The sequence below is a fragment of the Odontesthes bonariensis genome, chromosome 11, assembly GCF_027942865.1.
Source record: "Odontesthes bonariensis isolate fOdoBon6 chromosome 11, fOdoBon6.hap1, whole genome shotgun sequence".
Taxonomy (NCBI): Eukaryota; Metazoa; Chordata; class Actinopteri; order Atheriniformes; family Atherinopsidae; genus Odontesthes; species Odontesthes bonariensis.
The window spans coordinates 33,353,955-33,372,870 of NC_134516.1; the positions used below are offsets into that span (position 1 = coordinate 33,353,955).

The 18,916-nt window shown below is 43.5% G+C and overlaps 1 protein-coding gene across 1 annotated transcript in view; it reads right to left on the reverse strand.

Annotated features, from left to right (window-relative positions):
• Window positions 1-2,897: 2,897 nt before the first annotated feature.
• LOC142391258 (ribonuclease inhibitor-like) overlaps window positions 2,898-18,916 on the reverse strand; it is a 31,420-nt gene continuing 15,401 nt past the window's right edge. Inside the window, exons 3-6 of the mRNA XM_075477028.1 lie at window positions 12,561-12,734; window positions 3,667-3,840; window positions 3,161-3,334; window positions 2,898-2,988 (exon numbers count right to left, since the gene is read on the reverse strand). Of these exons, the coding sequence (XP_075333143.1) occupies window positions 2,979-2,988; window positions 3,161-3,334; window positions 3,667-3,840; window positions 12,561-12,734 (532 nt within the window). The 3' untranslated portion in view covers window positions 2,898-2,978. The remainder of the gene's footprint in view (window positions 2,989-3,160; window positions 3,335-3,666; window positions 3,841-12,560; window positions 12,735-18,916) is intronic.

Here is an 18,916-nt window from a genome sequence, read left to right on the forward strand (position 1 = left end):
ACAGATTCCTGAATCTGTAAACTTCCTCTTGCCGTGTTGAGCTGCAGAGGCCTGGGGATGATTCTGCACAAGCTGGACATCCTCTGAGTGAGGAGTCCCAGCAGCAGCAGAGACCTCTGACTGCTCCTCTAACAACAGCAGATTTTCTGTGTTGGGTGTGTTGGAAGCAGCAGAGACCTGGGATTGATGGTGTTCTGAGCTCGCTGTTACAGCTTCTGGCCTGTTGGCGGGTTCCTCACAACTTTCCTCTTTGCCTCTTTCAAAGGGAAATATGTAGAAACCCTCAGACTCATTTTCCACAATCTCTTCATCTACTATGTCACCCCACAGAAGTGCAGGAGAGGATATTCTGCTTTGACTCGTTTTGCTTGTTGTTTTTTTAGCGTTTGTCTAAATGACTTTTTAAGTACGTGTTGTTTTTCAGGCGCTTTGTCTTTCAGGCTTTTAGAAACTACAGTGATGTCATGTCCTCTGATGTCATGTTTCCACTGTGATGTCATGCAAAACTGTGAAGTCATAATCAGTGATGACATCACTTCTTGTGATTTCAGAAGCAGTGGTGCTCTGTTCTCAGTCAGCAGGCATCACGTGTGCTGTTTTGCTCTCTTTTTTAGCTTTCTGATCTGAACTGTAAATAATATGCAACACATGTTCATAGAGCCCAGGCAATGGTGGCACACATGGGTTATATGAATGCTGTATGAGATGAAAATGAAAACAGAAGCAGGGATCCTTTATATATATGTGATTAAAAATGGGACAGCAGAAACTGAACCTGAATGCATCACTGTCCAGGTCAGTAATAATGTATTTATTGTATGTTACGGTGCTCACAGCTGCTTTCTTCACGCCTCACCTGGAAGTATCTTTGAAACTGTTTTGTATGTTGTCTACACTGACTGTGAATCAAAAGTAACACAACAGCCACATCTGCAGCTTGTTCTCAGTGTTTACAGCACAATCATTCAGCTGCTTTCATGCATCAACATAATACAGTAATAACAGTGCAGTCATGCTGGTTTCTGTTAAGAGCTGCTTACAAGCAGAATGGGATTATTTCTACATGTCAGCATACAGTGTATAACATGGATTCTAGCAAGAATCTGACTTTGAAAGACAGAATCCTGAGCTCCACTTTCCATATTGTCCACACTGACTGTGAATCAGAAGCAGCACAACAGCCACATCTGCAGCTTGTTGCTGAAAAGCTGCTCTGACAACATTCACAGCCCAATAAGCAGCACAGTGACAGCAATGTAGTTGCGTTTGGGAGTCAGAGGAATTCTCAGGTTCCCACCATGTGAGTGAAGGACAGACTGCAGCACTGATAAAAATGAATTCCCAGTATCAGTTTGTCAGTGGAACTGAAGGAGAACTGTCTGAAAGCTGAACACTGACAGCACTTTGTTTGCATGATGGAAACATGACAAACTAAATCCATCATGTCAGAAGAAAGAGTGGGAAAAGAATGGAAGTCGATAGAAATTCAGCTCCATTATTGAATGAAGTCAAACACGTTGAAGAGTTCAATCAGAGTTGAGGAGCTGTGTGGATTTGTAGTTGTGCATTTTCATCCCAGCTGTTAAACAACAGATAACAGAGTGTGTTACTAAATTCACCACCAAGCTGAATGTGTTTGTGGGAACACAAATGTTTTTTAGTCTTTCTGCCGTCAGATTCAAATGAAGACCATGAAAGCACACAGCAGCTTCAGCTGAGCTGTCACTCAGCAGCAGCGGACTTCTCTGTGGGCCGCAGGGGCTGATGGGAGCTCTGAGGAGCTGTTAGAAAGCACGGGGGGGGGCCCTGCTCTGATCTCACAGCTCGTCCTTGTTTGGCCTGAGCTGCATCAGAGCGTCACTTCTCCTCAGGTTCACCAGAGGAAGCAGCGCTGCACAAAATGCTTTTCCTCCCAGCCGCTGCTGTGTGCTCTCTGTGTTCAGGTGAGTGTTTCCAGCCAATCAGGAGCCAACAAACTCCACCTGGAGCAAACACTGTCACTTCATCTGTCTGTCTGTGGCTCTACAGCGCTGGTTGCCATGGCAGCAGAGCTGATTCAGGACCAGTTAACACTGACCAGGAGAGTTGGTCAAAGTGTCTCCGTCAGCTGTGGAACTGACCAGTGTGATTAATGGTGACGTATTCTGGTACCAGAAGAAAGAACCAGAAACATTCAGACTGATTCTTGATATTAATAAAGATAGTGGTGATGTTTGTAAAGGTTATGGTCATCCCCAGGAAGATGATTTCTCAGCTGTGAATAAACAGAGCAGCTGTGAGTTGCAGATACAGAAAGTTAAACTCGATCATTCAGCCACCTACTACTGCAGGTGTTGGAAGTCTGGTCTCCACAGTGAGAAATGATCCCTGCAGCCTGTACAAAAACCTTCAGATGAAAACATCCAAAGTGAAAAGAGAGAAAGATCTTCCTTCCAGGTCCCCACATTTCCATCAGGTTAGTTGTCTCTAAAGCTGCTCGTCTCTGACTGAATCAAGGAAAGGCAATTTTATTTCAGGAGCACAATTCGTACACAAGGCAATTCAAAGTGCTGTACAGCTACATAAAATCACAAGAAGGCAATAAAATCATAAAAGAAGGCAATCACACTGACAGCTTCTCATTTCCACTGATGGATTTTTATCTAACAACTTTAACTTTATTATTCCAAAGGAAGAAAAACACAGAATCAGAATCAGAATCAGCTTTATTGGCCAGGTTTGACTAAACAAACAAGGAATTTGACTCCGGTAACTTCACTCACAAAGTACAACACTCAACAATAACATGAAATAATAAAAATTAGAAATGCAGAACAGTAAGAGTTGAATTGATTATAAATATGAATAAACAGAAACTATGGGTGGGAATGCTATATAAACACATCAGCATGATATACATCATCATCCAGTCAGAGTCTCTCTGCACACAAGCTGCTGCTGCTTCATCCTCTCGGCTCACATCGTCCTGTTCATCACCATCACTCCCATCTGTAGAGAGAAGAAAGAAGAGAGGAGATAAACGAGTGTTTCAGAGCATCTCTTCCTCAGCTGTCAGCTGCCATCAGCTTTAATAAATATAATAGAATAAATATAATAAATAATAAATACAGTCTAATAAAATACTGCTGAGACCGGCATGGACCTCCAACCCTCGACTGACCTCAGAGTCTGCAGTTTGTTGTGTGGACTCTCCACAAGATCAGACAGCTCCTTCACATCTGATTCATTCAGGTTGTTCCCGCTCAGGTCCAGTTCTGTCAGATGGGAGGGGTTGGACTTCAGAGCAGAGACCAGAGACGCACAGCTGATCTCTGACAACCTGCAGCCCCACAACCTGAATAAAGAACAAAACATTATTATTTTTTTTGGCTTTTTATGCCTTTAATGGACAGGACAGTTGGAGAGACAGGAAGTAGGGAGACATGCAGCAAAGGGCCGCCCGGTGTGGGACTCGAACCAGGGCCAGCTGCAGCGAGGACTGTATCGTCTGTACATTGGGCGGCTGCTTAACCCACTACGCCACCGACCGCCCCAATAAAGCATTATTTAATGAATCATCATTTCATCAACTGAACTACTGAAGAAGAAAACAGACTTTACCATGAAGACCAGCACAACTTTCACATCATATTAATCTGAACAAACAACTAAAACATGGTGTCTGACCTCAGAGTCTTCAGTCCACAGTGTGGACTCTGCAGAAAGCTGCACAGCTTCTTCGCTGTAGAGTCTCTGATGTTGTTGTAGCTCAGGTCCAGTTCTGTCAGATGGGAGGGGTTGGACTTCAGAGCAGAGACCACAGAAGCACAGCTGATCTTTGACAACCTGCAGCCCCACAATCTGAATAAAGAATAAAACATGTGAGCTGAAGCCAACAGGATGCAGGTTAAAACAGTCAAACAGAACAAGTGAAAAAGAGCTCTCATTAATATTAATGACAACATGCTGCTGCTTCAATAAAGACGGAGTGACTTCAGCTCTTAAACTCTGCCAGCTCCACCAGTGGCTCCATCCATACAAACTCATGTTGTGCAGCCAAATGATTCAAGTTTCAAAGAAAACAAACATGTCAGGAGGAACTTTGGAGCAAATGGGAACAAACTGATAGAAATTGAGATCAAAGTCACTGTTTTATTGAAGGTTAAAGGCACAAAAACATGGTGCAGTGATGTTTAATGTAATCATGGAATCAAACTTGGACTACTGTAATTCTTTATTTATGGGCTGTCCCACATATTCTCTGAAAAGCCTTCAGTTGATCCAAAATGCTGCAGCCAGAGTTCTGATGAGAACTAACAGGAGAGATCATATTTCTCCAGTTTTAGCTTCTCTTCATTGGCTCCCTGTTAAATTCAGAATAGAATTTAAGATTCTTCTCCTTACATATAAAGCTCTTAAAGCTGCAGTCTGCAGGATTTGTTGTTGTCATACGTAAAGTCCTACTTTTTGGCATTTTAAGAGTTTACATGATCTATCAGAACGCTTGAAGTTGAAAACGGTGACCTCCGTAGTCGCAAAATGCAAGAAATGCTTATTTTTTAACCGAAAAATAAAAAGTTATTCAACATCCTGTCCCGCCCCATCAAAACACATGAGAACTCGTGCACGTCTATGTGCACGCCAGATGCGCTTACACGACTCCTCATTCATCAACTCACCTGTCATTTGCGATCATGGAAGACACAGTAAGTAGACTAGCCCGTAATGAAGTTCAATAGTCTAGATAAATAAGCGTGGGGACGAGACTACCTTGTATCGCGCGTGCACAATCGGTGATTGACAGGCAGCAGAGCCCAGCTCGTAACCTGATTGGTTACCTTTTACCGGTCCGGTCTGCAATTTTGTAAACAAACCTGCTGGCTTTGGAGGGACCTAGCGGGACATATAGGGGACCTAGAGAACTCATTTTTTTTTGTATTGGGGTATTTAATGTACTACTTTCAGAATCCCCGGACAGTTCCAGGCATTATGCTTGAAAAAGAGTTGCAGACTGCAGCTTTAATGACCGAGCTCCATCATATTTTAAAGATCTCATTGTAAGATATTTTCCTAACAGAGCACTTCGTTCCCAAACTGCAGGTTTACTTGAGGTTCCCAGAGTTTCTAAAAGTAGAATGGGAGGCAGAGCCTTCAGTTATCAGGCCCCTCTATTGTGGAATAAGCTGCCAGTAAATGTCCGGGAAGCAGACACCCTTTCCACTTTTAAGACCAGGCTTAAAACTTTCCTTTTTTATAAAGCTTATAGTTAGGTCTGTTGAATCTGATGGTGTGTCTGCTAGTGTGTCTTGTTCTGCTTCCACCTCTGGCACCTTCTATACTTTCATTACCCCCTACCCGAACCAGGGTTTGAATCCCATTCCCGCTTATCTTACCTCTTTTATTTCTCCCCCTACCCGAACCAGGGTTTGCATCCCCACCCCGCTGTGACTGGTGTGCAGTTGGTGAGAGGCTGAGGTAGCTTGTGGCTGTAAAAAGATGGTTGTTGTGGTGTGAGGAGCAGATCTATATAGGGAGTATAGGGAATTACTCACTGAGTCTGGACCTTTATTTATTTATTTATTTATTTTTTTTTTTGTTAGCACAAGTTTCTTGTGTTTACCTTGAATAGGGATGGCTCAGGTAATCCTGAAACATCCCATAGTTAAGCTGCTATAGGCCTTGACTGCTGGGGGGCCTCATCTGTCACACCTTTCCTCACTTTACTCTCTTTATGTATATGTGATATTATTGTGGTCATTAACTCGTGTTTCCCTGTTGCAACAGATATCCTTTGAATGGTGTTACAGTGCCGCCGCCGCTGTAGAAAAGTGTTGGAAGCATCCAGAGGTGGACTGATTGATCAGTTTGGCTGATTAATGGATGCTGATGGACGCTTTGACTAACTATCAGAATCAGTGGAGTTTGAGGCTGATGGTTGGGAGACCTCCCCCATCTCCAGCAGGAAGCTACAAAGCTGAAGTCAAGGAGGAGTCAGAGTGTTAAGTTCAGTGTTTCCATTCAGTCTTTAAACATCACAGCTTCCATCAGAGTCACATGATTTAGAAGCAGACAGAAACACAGCAGGCAGCAGCTCCAGCAGCAGGAAATCCAAACACTGGACTAATGAGCAGATCAGTACAGATGCTCGCTACCAAAGCTGTTTCTCCATGGAGTTTAACTGGGCCAAAATATGAGTTTTTCCATCAGCTGAAACTGAAAGTCAAGACTTATTCTTTAAAAAGACGTTTCATTTAAAGTCATACAGATGATTTTAGTTTGAAGCTAACTTTGATTTGATATCAAATCTTCTCTTTTCTGTTAGTCTTCATATTTTAGTGGCTGGCCTTCTCTTCTATGCGGTGGTGTGCTGGGAGGCAACTTTAAGAGAAGAGATGTCAGCAGACTGGACAGGCTGCTGAGGAAAGCTGGCTCTGTGGCTGCTGCAGAGCTGGAGTCCTTAACATCAGATGCAGAGAAAAGGACTCTGAACAAGCTGCCTACCATCATGTACGATGAGCAACTGTGATTTGTGCTGAGTGCTGACAGAAACAGCTGACATTAACAAAGTGTGTCAGTGCTGCAGGTTATTTTCACCAGCACTCATGGAAATGTAGTGTGGAGGAGGTGTCTAAGAAAGTATTGTAGTTTCCACAGTCCCTGAAGGCAGCATGATGGGGGTCCCTTCAGCCTCCTCTGTTACTCTGTCAGGCAGGATTTAACACCCCTGTAAGCTGATGTCCTGGCTCTCAAAGCAGGTCAGCAGCAAAAGTTTGAAAGTGACAAAACGGATCAGAAGGTCCAAGAAAGTTCAGAATCCTACAGAAAGTTTGAATCTGAAAACAAAAAACATTTCAAATATGAAGAAATGAGACTAAAGTGCAAATGAAAAACTATGAAAGAAGAATGAACTTTACATTCAAACTGAATGAATGCACTTTTTTTCACTTTGAATCTCGTTTTTTGTTCCTCAAAGAGGATTTGCGTGCCCCAATGAGTCTGGGAGCTCTGTTGTCTGGGGCTTTAAGCCCCTGGTAGGGTCACCCATGGCAAACAGATCCTAGATGAGGGACCAGACAAAGAACAGCTCACAAGACCCCTATGATGAGTGATACTTTTGGACGCCGTGTTCCCTTGTCCGGACGCGGGTCACCAGGGCCTCCCCCTGGAGCCAGGCCCAGGGGTGGGGCCCGCCGGCGAGCGCCTGGTGGCCGGGTCTGTGCCCGTGGGGCTCGGTCGGGCACAGCCCGAAGAAACGACACGGGTCCCCCTTCCTACGGGCTCACCACCCGTGGGAGGGGCCATGGGGGTCGGGTGCAATGTGAGCTGGGCGGCAGCCGAAGGCAGGGACCTTGGCGGTCTGATCCTCGGCTACTGAAGCTGGCTCTTGGGACGTGGAACGTCACCTCTCTGCTGGGGAAGGAGCCTGAGCTGGTGCGCGAGGCTGAGCGGTTCCGGCTAGATATAGTCGGACTCACCTCGACGCATGGCTTGGGCTCCGGAACCAGCCTCCTCGAGAGGGGTTGGACTCTCTTCCACTCTGGAGTTGCCCGCGGTCAGAGGCATAGAGCAGGTGTGGGCATACTTATCGCCCCCCGGCTGTGCGCCTGTACATTGGGGTTCACCCCGGTAGACGAGAGGGTAGCCTCCCTCCGCCTTAGGATGGGGGGACGGGTCCTGACTGTTGTTTGTGCTTATGCACCGAACGGCAGTTCAGAGTACCCACCCTTTTTGGAGTCCCTGGAGGAGGCACTGGAGAGTGCTCCTCCGGGAGACTCCCTCGTCCTGCTGGGGGACTTCAATGCTCACGTGGGCAATGACAGTGAGACCTGGAGGGGTGTGATCGGGAGGAACGCCCCCCCCGATCTGAATCAGAGTGGTGTTTTGTTGTTGGACTTCTGTGCTCGTCACGGATTGTCCATAACGAACACCATGTTCAGGCATAAGGGTGTCCATATGTGCACTTGGCACCAGGACACCCTAGGCCGCGGCTCGATGATCGACTTTGTAGTCGTATCATCGGACTTGCGGCCGTATGTCCTGGACACTCGGGTGAAGAGAGGGGCGGAGCTGTCAACTGATCACCACCTGGTGGTGAGTTGGCTCCGCTGGTGGGGGAGGAAGCCGGTCAGACCTGGCAGGCCCAAACGTATTGTGAGGGTCTGCTGGGAACGGCTGGCGGAATCCCCTGTAAGGAGGAGTTTCAACTCCCACCTCCGGCAGAGCTTCAACCATGTCCCGGGGGAGGTGGGGGGACATTGAGCCCGAATGGGCCATGTTCCGTGCCTCCATTGTCGTCAGACCGTGATCTTCAGCTCTCACTGGAGCGGTTCGCAGCCGACTGTGAAGCGGCTGGGATGACCATCAGCACCTCCAAATCTGAGACCATGGTCTTCGGCCGGAAAAGGGTGGAATGCTCTCTTCGGGTCGGGAATGAGATCCTTCCCCAAGTGGAGGAGTTCAAGTATTTCGGGGTCTTGTTCACGAGTGAGGGACGAATGGAACAGGAGATTGGCAGACGGATTGGTGCGGCGTCTGCAGTGATGCGGGCTCTGCACCGGCCCGTCGTGGTGAAGAAGGAGCTGAGCCAGAAGGCGAAGCTCTCGATTTACCGGTCAATCTATGTTTCTACCCTCACCTATGGTCACGAGCTGTGGGTAGTGACCGAAAGAACGAGATCGCGAATACAAGCGGCCGAAATGAGTTTCCTCCGCAGGGTGTCTGTGCTCTCCCTTAGAGATGGGGTGAGAAGCTCGGTTATCCGGGAGGGGCTCGGAGTACAACCGCTGCTCCTCCGCATCGAGAGGAGTCAGATGAGGTGGCTCGGGCATCTGGTGAGAATGCCTCCTGGACGCCTCCCCGGTGAGGTGTTCCGGGCCCGTCCCACTGGGAGGAGGCCCCGGGGAAGACCCAGGACACGTTGGAGAGACTATGTCTCTCGGCTGGCCTAGGAACGCCTCGGGGTCCCCCCAGAAGAGCTGGAGGAAGTTGCCGGGGACAGGGACGTCTGGGTCTCTTTGCTCAAGCTGCTGCCCCCGCGACCCGATCCCCGGAGAAGCAGAAGATAATGGATGGATGGATGGAAGTTTGGTGTGTTATTTATAGGCCTCTAATTAGAAGTGTTCTACTGTTAGTTTTTTAAGTGATTGTTTTAGAATATTGTGGCAGTGGGTCATTTTTCTTAGTTTTATTACTTTAGCAAGTACAATGTGTAGATAAATGCAGAAACTTCTTAAAAGTGACAACTTCAAAAACTCTTTTGTTCCTCTGGCCATCAGGATGAACAACAACTTTAAGTGATGGCGCTTCTGTATTTCACTAGTCACTTTATATTTCACTGGTCACTTTATATTTCAATTTGGTCTTATTTCACTGGTCACTTTATATTTCAATTTGGTCTTATTTCACTGGTCACTTTAGATTTCAATTTGGTCTTATTTCATTGGTCACTTTAGATTTCACTTTGGTCTTATTTCACTGGTCACTTTATATTTCAATTTGGTCTTATTTCATTGGTCACTTTAGATTTCACTTTGGTCTTATTTCACTGGTCACTTTAGATTTCACTTTGGTCTTATTTCATTGGTCACTTTATATTTCACTTTGGTCTTATTTCACTGGTCACTTTAGATTTCACTTTGGTCTTATTTCATTGGTCACTTTATATTTCACTTTGGTCTTATTTCATTGGTCACTTTATATTTCACTTTGGTCTTATTTCATTGGTCACTTTATATTTCAATTTGGTCTTATTTCACTGGTCACTTTAGATTTCACTTTGGTCTTATTTCATTGGTCACTTTAGATTTCACTTTGGTCTTATTTCATTGGTCACTTTAGATTTCACTTTGGTCTTATTTCACTAGTCACTTTAGATTTCACTTTGGTCTTATTTCATTGGTCACTTTAGATTTCACTTTGGTCTTATTTCATTGGTCACTTTAGATTTCACTTTGGTCTTATTTCATTGGTCACTTTATTTTTCACTTTGGTCTTATTTCACTGGTCACTTTATATTTCAATTTGGTCTTATTTCACTGGTCACTTTATATTTCATTGGTCACTTTAGATTTCACTTTGGTCTTATTTCATTGGTCACTTTATATTTCACTTTGGTCTTATTTCATTGGTCACTTTATATTTCACTTTGCTCTTATTTCATTGGTCACTTTAGATTTCACTTTGGTCTTATTTCATTGGTCATTTTAGATTTCACTTTGGTCTTATTTCACTGGTAACTTTATATTTCACTTTGTTCTTATTTCAATGGTCACTTTATTTTTCACTTTGGTCTTATTTCACTGGTCACTTTATATTTCAATTTGGTCTTATTTCACTGGTCACTTTAGATTTCACTTTGGTCTTATTTCATTGGTCACTTTAGATTTCAATTTGGTCTTATTTCACTGGTCACTTTATATTTCACTTTGGTCTTATTTCACTGGTCACTTTAGATTTCAATTTGGTCTTATTTCACTGGTCACTTTAGATTTCACTTTGGTCTTATTTCATTGGTCACTTTATATTTCACTTTGCTCTTATTTCATTGGTCACTTTAGATTTCACTTTGGTCTTATTTCATTGGTCACTTTAGATTTCACTTTGGTCTTATTTCACTGGTAACTTTAGATTTCACTTTGGTCTTATTTCAATGGTCACTTTATTTTTCAATTTGGTCTTATTTCACTGGTCACTTTATATTTCACTTTGGTCTTATTTCACTGGTCACTTTAGATTTCACTTTGGTCTTATTTCACTGGTCACTTTAGATTTCAATTTGGTCTTATTTCACTGGTAACTTTAGATTTCACTTTGGTCTTATTTCAATGGTCACTTTATTTTTCAATTTGGTCTTATTTCAATGGTCACTTTATTTTTCAATTTGGTCTTATTTCACTGGTCACTTTATATTTCAATTTGGTCTTATTTCACTGGTCACTTTAGATTTCACTTTGGTCTTATTTCATTGGTCACTTTAGATTTCAATTTGGTCTTATTTCACTGGTCACTTTATATTTCACTTTGGTCTTATTTCACTGGTCACTTTAGATTTCAATTTGGTCTTATTTCACTGGTCACTTTAGATTTCACTTTGGTCTTATTTCATTGGTCACTTTATATTTCACTTTGCTCTTATTTCATTGGTCACTTTAGATTTCACTTTGGTCTTATTTCATTGGTCACTTTAGATTTCACTTTGGTCTTATTTCACTGGTCACTTTAGATTTCACTTTGGTCTTATTTCAATGGTCACTTTATTTTTCAATTTGGTCTTATTTCACTGGTCACTTTATATTTCACTTTGGTCTTATTTCACTGGTCACTTTAGATTTCACTTTGGTCTTATTTCACTGGTCACTTTAGATTTCAATTTGGTCTTATTTCACTGGTAACTTTAGATTTCACTTTGGTCTTATTTCAATGGTCATTTTATTTTTCACTTTGGTCTTATTTCAATGGTCACTTTATTTTTCAATTTGGTCTTATTTCACTGGTCACTTTATATTTCACTTTGGTCTTATTTCACTGGTCACTTTATATTTCACTTTGGTCTTATTTCACTGGTCACTTTAGATTTCAATTTGGTCTTATTTCACTGGTCACTTTAGATTTCACTTTGGTCTTATTTCATTGGTCACTTTATATTTCACTTTGCTCTTATTTCATTGGTCACTTTAGATTTCACTTTGGTCTTATTTCATTGGTCACTTTAGATTTCACTTTGGTCTTATTTCACTGGTAACTTTAGATTTCACTTTGGTCTTATTTCAATGGTCACTTTATTTTTCAATTTGGTCTTATTTCACTGGTCACTTTATATTTCACTTTGGTCTTATTTCACTGGTCACTTTAGATTTTTAAACTGTTTTTTAAAATATTTTTTTAAATTCTTAGATTGTTTTTAAAGTGTTTATAATTGTATAAACATTTTTTATTGCTTTATGTCTTGCTACTGGATGCTTGAATTTCCTTCGGGATCAATAAAGTATCTATCTACTTTGTAATTGAGTACAATCTTTAAAGGGACGCAGTACATTACAGTTTAATATTTTAAAAAAACCTCAAAATCTTTTATTTATTGTTTTCTTTGTATTATATATTCTTATTAGTTTAACTTGCCTGAGTGGTTCAACTTAAGATGTTTAATTTAAACTCTAGCCTGTTTTGCTCAAAAAGTGTAATAGATCTTAGTGTTCCATCTAAATGGTTAGGAATCTCTTCACTGTAGTTTGACAACCTAGGGGCCCCCAAACGGTATCTTGCTTAGGGCCCCCACAAAGCTAGAAATGGCCCTGGTTGGAGGGGAGTTTGTTAGTATCAGCTGATTAACGGGCTTTTGGAGTTTTGCTGCTCCAAACTGTTGTCTCAGCCAGAAATATTCACCAACTCTGGAGCTCTAGAAGCATCAGCCAGTGATTCTAGATTTGTTTCTGTCTGACAGATTCACTGTGTTTTCTCATTATTTAATGAATCATCATTTCATCAACTGAACTACTGAAGAAGAAAACAGACTTTACCATGAAGACCAGCACAACTCTCACACCAAATTAATCTGAACAAACAACTAAAACATGGTGTCTGACCTCAGAGTCTTCAGTCCACAGTGTGGACTCTGCAGAAAGCCGCGCAGCTCCTTCGCTGCAGAGTCTCTGATGTTGTTCTCACTCAGGTTCAGTTCTATTAGATGGGAGGGGTTCGACTTCAGAGCACAGACCAGAGAAGCACAGCTGATCTTTGACAACCTGCAGTTCCACAATCTGAATAAAGAATAAAACATGTGAGCTGAAGTCAACAGGATGCAGGTTAAAACAGTCAAACAGAACAAGGGAAAAAGAGCTCTCATTAATATTGAGATAATACCATAGCAGAAACTAAAATATTTATTTTCTGCTGTTATTGGCTCATTCTGTTTTGTTTGCAGTAAGTGTACGTTTACATACAGAAGTGATGCAAATGTTCAGAGATACAGAGTTCTCAGGAAGCTTTATTGGGCAGAGAAGATGGATGCTTGCGTCTATGCATGAAACATTTCCTTCAGTCCTGCTGGACTTGTTTATCTTTTACATTGACTCACTTTATTGAGTCGGTTGCTATGCGCCGAATTTATCGGCAGCAAGTCTGTGTAGCTCCCAATTTTTTCTCGTCGTTTATAGGATTGTTTGTCATTTTTCATTTTTAGTTTGTATCTAAACATTTTTAGTTATTAACCAAAGTAGAACTGTTTGGTATAAACACAACTCGTCGTGTTTGGAGGAGAGTGAATGCTGAGTTGAATCCAAAGAACACCATACCAACTGTGAAGCATGGGGGTGGGAACATCATGCTTTGGGGCTGTTTCTCTGCAAAGGGACCAGGACGACTGGTCCGTGTACATGGAGGAATGAATGGGGCCATGTATTGTGAGATTTTGAGTGCAAACGTCCTTCCATCAGCAAGCGCATTGAAGATGAAACGTGGCTGGGTCTTTCAGCATGACAATGATCCCAAGCACACTGCCAGGGCAACAAAGGCGTGGCTTCGTAAGAAGCATTTCAAGGTTCTGGAGTGGCCTAGTCAGTCTCCAGATCTCAACCCCATCGAAAACCTTTGGAGGGAGTTGAAAGTCTGTGTTGCCCGCCACCAGCCCCAGAACATCACTGCTTTAGAGGAGATCTGCTTGGAAGAATGGGCCAACATTCCAGCAATTGTGTGTGCCAACCTTGTGAAGACTTACAGAAACCGTTTGACCTCTGTCATTGCCAAAAAAGGATATAATACAAAGTATTGAGGTTAACTTTTGTAGGTGACCAAATACTTATTTTCCACCCTTATTTGCAAGTAAATTCTTTAAAAATCAGACAATGTGATTTTCTGATTTTTTATTTTTTTTTTCTCATTATGTCTCTCATAGTTGATGTCTACCTATGATGTCAATTACAGGCCTCTCTCATCTTTTTAAGTGGGAGAACTTGCACAATTGGTGTGTGAAGTTCTCCCGTTTTTTCAAACATGTTGGTTTGTTTTCCACCGTTTGTTATATTTGTGGTGATTTCATGGTGTTAGAATTTACTCCCGTTTTTATTTGGGGCGGATGTGGTGACTTGCCGGATCTTCTTTTTTATGGATGTCGTTGTTTTGGCTGGTGAGGCTGAGCTGGTGAGTTGAGAGATGTGTATGGAAAGTGATTGAAACTTTAAAATATACTGTTGGATACCATGGGTGTGTTTGTGTATGCGGATTGTACGGTGAGTGGTGTGTCCGTGTGATTAATGTTGTGGTTTTGTTTGTGTTTGTCATTTTGAGTTGATTACCTGGCGAACGGCACGGTCAATTGTGTAGGTGCTAGCATGTAAAGCATGAATGCTTATACAAAATAAACACCAAAGAAAATACAGTGATTCAACGTCTGAGCTTGAGTGTGACACTGTTGCATCAGTCAGAACACCCTTTATGGTGGGAGTTATTAGGCTAAAGTAGATGGTCTAATAAAACCGTACAATTGGTGACTGACTAAATACTTTTTGTCCCCACTGTATTTATAATTCCACCATTTTTATAACTGTAAATATCTTTTTCTAATATATTTATAACTGTTTTTATTACTCAACACCTTTTTTTTTTCACAACACTTTATTTTCCACATTGTTGTTGTTTTGTCTGTTGTTCTTGAGTGCCAACAAAATTTTGCTGTAGGACTACAAATAAAAAAATCGTTGAATCCTATATGGGAGATTGTATGTATATGTGTTACAGAAGGGTCCTGTGTGTGTGGGGGTGTGAGAGATAAATAGATTCAAATGAAAAATCAAACTTGTCTCTTTAATGAAATTTAAATTTATATTTAAATTAATTTATACATTTATCAATGTGCCATAGCCTACCATATGTCTCTGTTAAAGAGCATAATACAAAGTCTTTCAGCATGAAAGCACGTATTTTTAATGTGTGACAGCGTCTTGTATCATAACTAAATCTCTGTTGTTTGTAACAAAGCAAACTATGTGAAAATCCGGTAAATATTCAGGGAGTTAAGATCATTGTAGTTGGGGATATTCACTTTCCTCAGTCAAAAATAAATGCAATGGGCGGGCATTAGAGACCCAGGCAAGATGGCGGCCGCGCTGATACGTCAGCTCCAATAGGCAGCGTCAGTCAATGAGGCATTAACGTATATTATGTCTATGCCTACAACGGCGTGTGACGGCATCCATTGCAATCACAGGGGATTTCAACCACGTCTCTCTATCCTCCTGCCTGACTGGCTTTGTACAGTATGTGGACTGTCCAACACGTGGAGAAAAGACATTAGATCTGTTCTATGCTAACGTGAAGGAGGCTTACAGGACAGTGTCTCTTCCACCACTGGGTAGATCTGACCACAGCATGGTCTATCTACAACCCACATACAAACCGTGTGTACAAAGACATCCTGTTACTACCAGATCTTTCAGGAAGTGGTCACCAGAGGCGAGTGATGCATTGAGAGACTGCTTTGATGTCACAGACTGGGCTGTACTGCTGGAGGAAGATGAAATGGACATTGACATGGACAGGAGGGTCAGCACCATCACTGACTACATTAACTTCTGTAGGGACACTGTGATTCCAGTCAGGACTGTAAGGTGCTATCCAAATAACAAACCATGGATCACCAGTGACATCAAAGACCTCCTGAACCAATAAAAGAGGGCATTCCAGAATGGGGATAGAGAAAGGCAGAGGAGTGTACAACAGGAGCTTAAAATAGACATTACGTCAAGCTAAGGTGAAGTACAAGAAAAAGGTAGAGAGACAGCTGGAGAACAATAACACCAAGGAGGTGTGGAGGGGCATGAGGACCATCACTGGAGACAGACTGAAGAACTCTCAGTCTGTAGAAGGTGATGTGGACAGAGCCAATACTTTTAACCATTATTCCAACAGGTTTGACAGTGTGGCTTTTCCCTCCTCTGCTGCTGCTCCCTCCACCCCCACCACTACAGCTGCTTCCTCTATACTGATTCCACTGCCCTGCTGTACTTCCACCTCAATGGCAACCTGCATCGCCAAGCCTCCTCCTCCACCCAACTGTACCTCCACCTCTACTGCAACTTCCACCGCCTGGTCTCCTGAGCCAAGCTACACCTCCACCAGTGTGGCAGCTTCCACCACCAGGCAACCTGAGCCCAGCTGCACCTCCACCTCTGTGACTGCTCTCACCACCTCGCCTCATCGGCCCAGACACACTTCCACCTCTGTGGCTGCTCTCACCGCCTGGCCTCATCAGCCCCGCCACACCTCCACCTCTGCGGCAGCTTCCACCACCAGACATTCTAAGCCCAGCTACACCTCCACCTCTGTGGCTGTTCTCACCGCCTGGCCTCATCAGCCCCGCCACACCTGTGACACCTTCACACACGTGAAGTTGTTTATTCGTTGTCATGGAAACCGTTGCTATGCGCCCAGAGTGGCAGGCTGGTTGACTGGCTTATCGTTCGCGAACTGACTGAGCTCAGCTCGTTCGCGAGTTGTGAACTGTGTAGTGAGTAGGTATAAGTTGTGCTAGTATAACGTCGGTGCCATTGGTTCCAGAACTTCCAAGCAACTTGCCAAGACGAGACTAAAATGTCTTATACAGTGGCTGTATGCTGATAGCTAGCTAGACAAGCTGACAAGACAACTTGGATTCCCCATCACGGGGGATCACCCCATGAAAACACAAACGTAAAGAATCAATCCAGCTGAACAGTTACAGTTTAATATGTCCATTAGCGAACTAATGGCTGGCTACATTAGCAAAACGACAGACGTGACCACAAGTTCTGATAACACCCCTTCAAAGACGCCCCTTCACGTTATTAGATGAAAAGGCATACACATTTGTGTGACATTCTATGCTTCCAGACAGAGGATAAAAATGTAAGGCTTACTGTTCACTTCACTTCACGCCGGAGTGAATGGTCGCTGTGTTGGACAGGTTCAAAAAGTCTGCTACCAGGACGCCTTTTCCCTAATCAATCGATATAAAAGGAGATTCTCCTTAGTGCCTGACAAATTCGTCACGTTCCATTTCATTGCAGCAGCCAGTGAGCGCAAGTGGATTCTGATTACTCCGCATGAATGTCAGACTTAAATTCTAAAGTGGTAGTCTATTTTTTTTTTTTTTTATTATTATGATTATTTAAATGCAAGCATGCAATTTATAGATTTCCCCATATGTCAGACTTAAATTCTAACGTAGCCGATTTTTTAAAAGATAAACAAATGAATAAATTAATTAAAAAATCAGTGACCCTGGCATACCGGGGCACCTCAGATCTACAGGGGGGCACGTGCCCCCGTGAAAAGGGTCTTGTGACGCCGATGCGCAGGGTACTGTTTTGTACTTCAGGTACAACTCAGAGTCCTGCCACATTCAGAAGTATTCTGATGATACGGCTGTTGTGGCATGTGTGCATGGTGGACAGGAGAGGGAGTACAGGGACCTTGTGGAGGCCTTTACTGACTGGACCAAAAGACCATCAAAACCAAAGAGCTGGTGGTGGACTTCAGGAGATCTAAAACCCCATACCAGTCAGTTTGCATTGATGGAGGGGAGATAGAGACTGTTCAGACCTGCAGATACCTGGGGGTGGTGCTGGATAATAAACTGGAGTGGTCTGCCAACATAGACGCAGTGTACAGTGTACGGCTCAGGTCCTTCAATGTCTGCAGTGATATGATGTGCATGTTTTATCACACTATCATTGAGAGTGCACTGTTCTATGCTGTTGTTTGCCTGCTGGGGAGTTGCACTACAGACAGAAACTGTAGGCGCCTGGACAAACTGGTGAAAAAGGCTGGTTCTGTTGTAGGCACTCAGTGCTGTGGTGGAGAAACAGATGATGAGGAAGTTAGATTCTGTGATGGAGAATAATAAACATCCTCTCCACAGCATCCTGAGCATCTCTCCACCCTGTCCTCCTCTCTGGACAAACTCTGTCCCCTCACCTCCAGGCCTGCACGCTCAGCTCCACCTGCCCCTTGGTTGTCGGACTCAGTGCGTACTGAGAGGCGGAGCGTGAGGGCGGCCGAGCGCAAATGGAGGAAAAGTAAACTTCCTGAAGACCTTCTTGCCTTCCAGTCCTTGCTTTCCACTTTTTCCTCTTCTCTCTCTGCTGCAAAAACTGCCTTCTTCTGTAACAAAATTCAAACTTCTGCTTCCAACCCCAAAAAACTCTTCCAAACTTTCTCATCCCTCCTCCAACCCCCACCCCCTCTCCCCTCCTCCTCCCTCCTCCCTGACGATTTCGCCGACTTCTTTGACAAGAAGGTTAACGATATCCGATCTTCCTTCCCTCACCTCCCAGCTGTCCACACCACCCACACCTGTCGCCCTCCCACTCCTCCCCCCCTACCACCTTCTCCCTCACCTCCCTCTCTGTCCCACTTCTCTCCCCTCTCTGCAAATGAGGTCCTTCACCTTGTAACATCCAGCCGCCCCACCACATGTTCCCTTGACCCAGTCCCTTCCCCTCTCCTTCATTCTGCTGCACCTGATCTTCTTCCTTACCTGACCCACCTCACTAACACATCTTTGACATCAGGCTCTTTTCCTTCTGCTTTCAGGACTGCCAGAGTCACTCCTCTTCTAAAGAAACCAGCTCTTGACCCTTCAGAGATCAAGAACTACAGTCCAGGTTCAAGGTGGGCCACTCAACTGAGACGGCCCTCCTAGCAGTAACTGAGTCACTCCAAACTGCTCGAGCTAACTCTCTCTCCTCTGTCCTGATTCTCCTGGACCTGTCTGCAGCATTTGACACAGTGAACCACGGCATCCGTCTGGCCGTGATATTCAATCCTGAATCCTGGTTTTTTAACTTATGTCATATGGTCTGACTGCCTGATCTCAGTCCTGTTTCAGGTGGAATCATAAAGTTTCACTTAGTAGAACATTTTTTCAGATTGTATTTTAATTAAAGGAGCAAATCTCCTAAACACT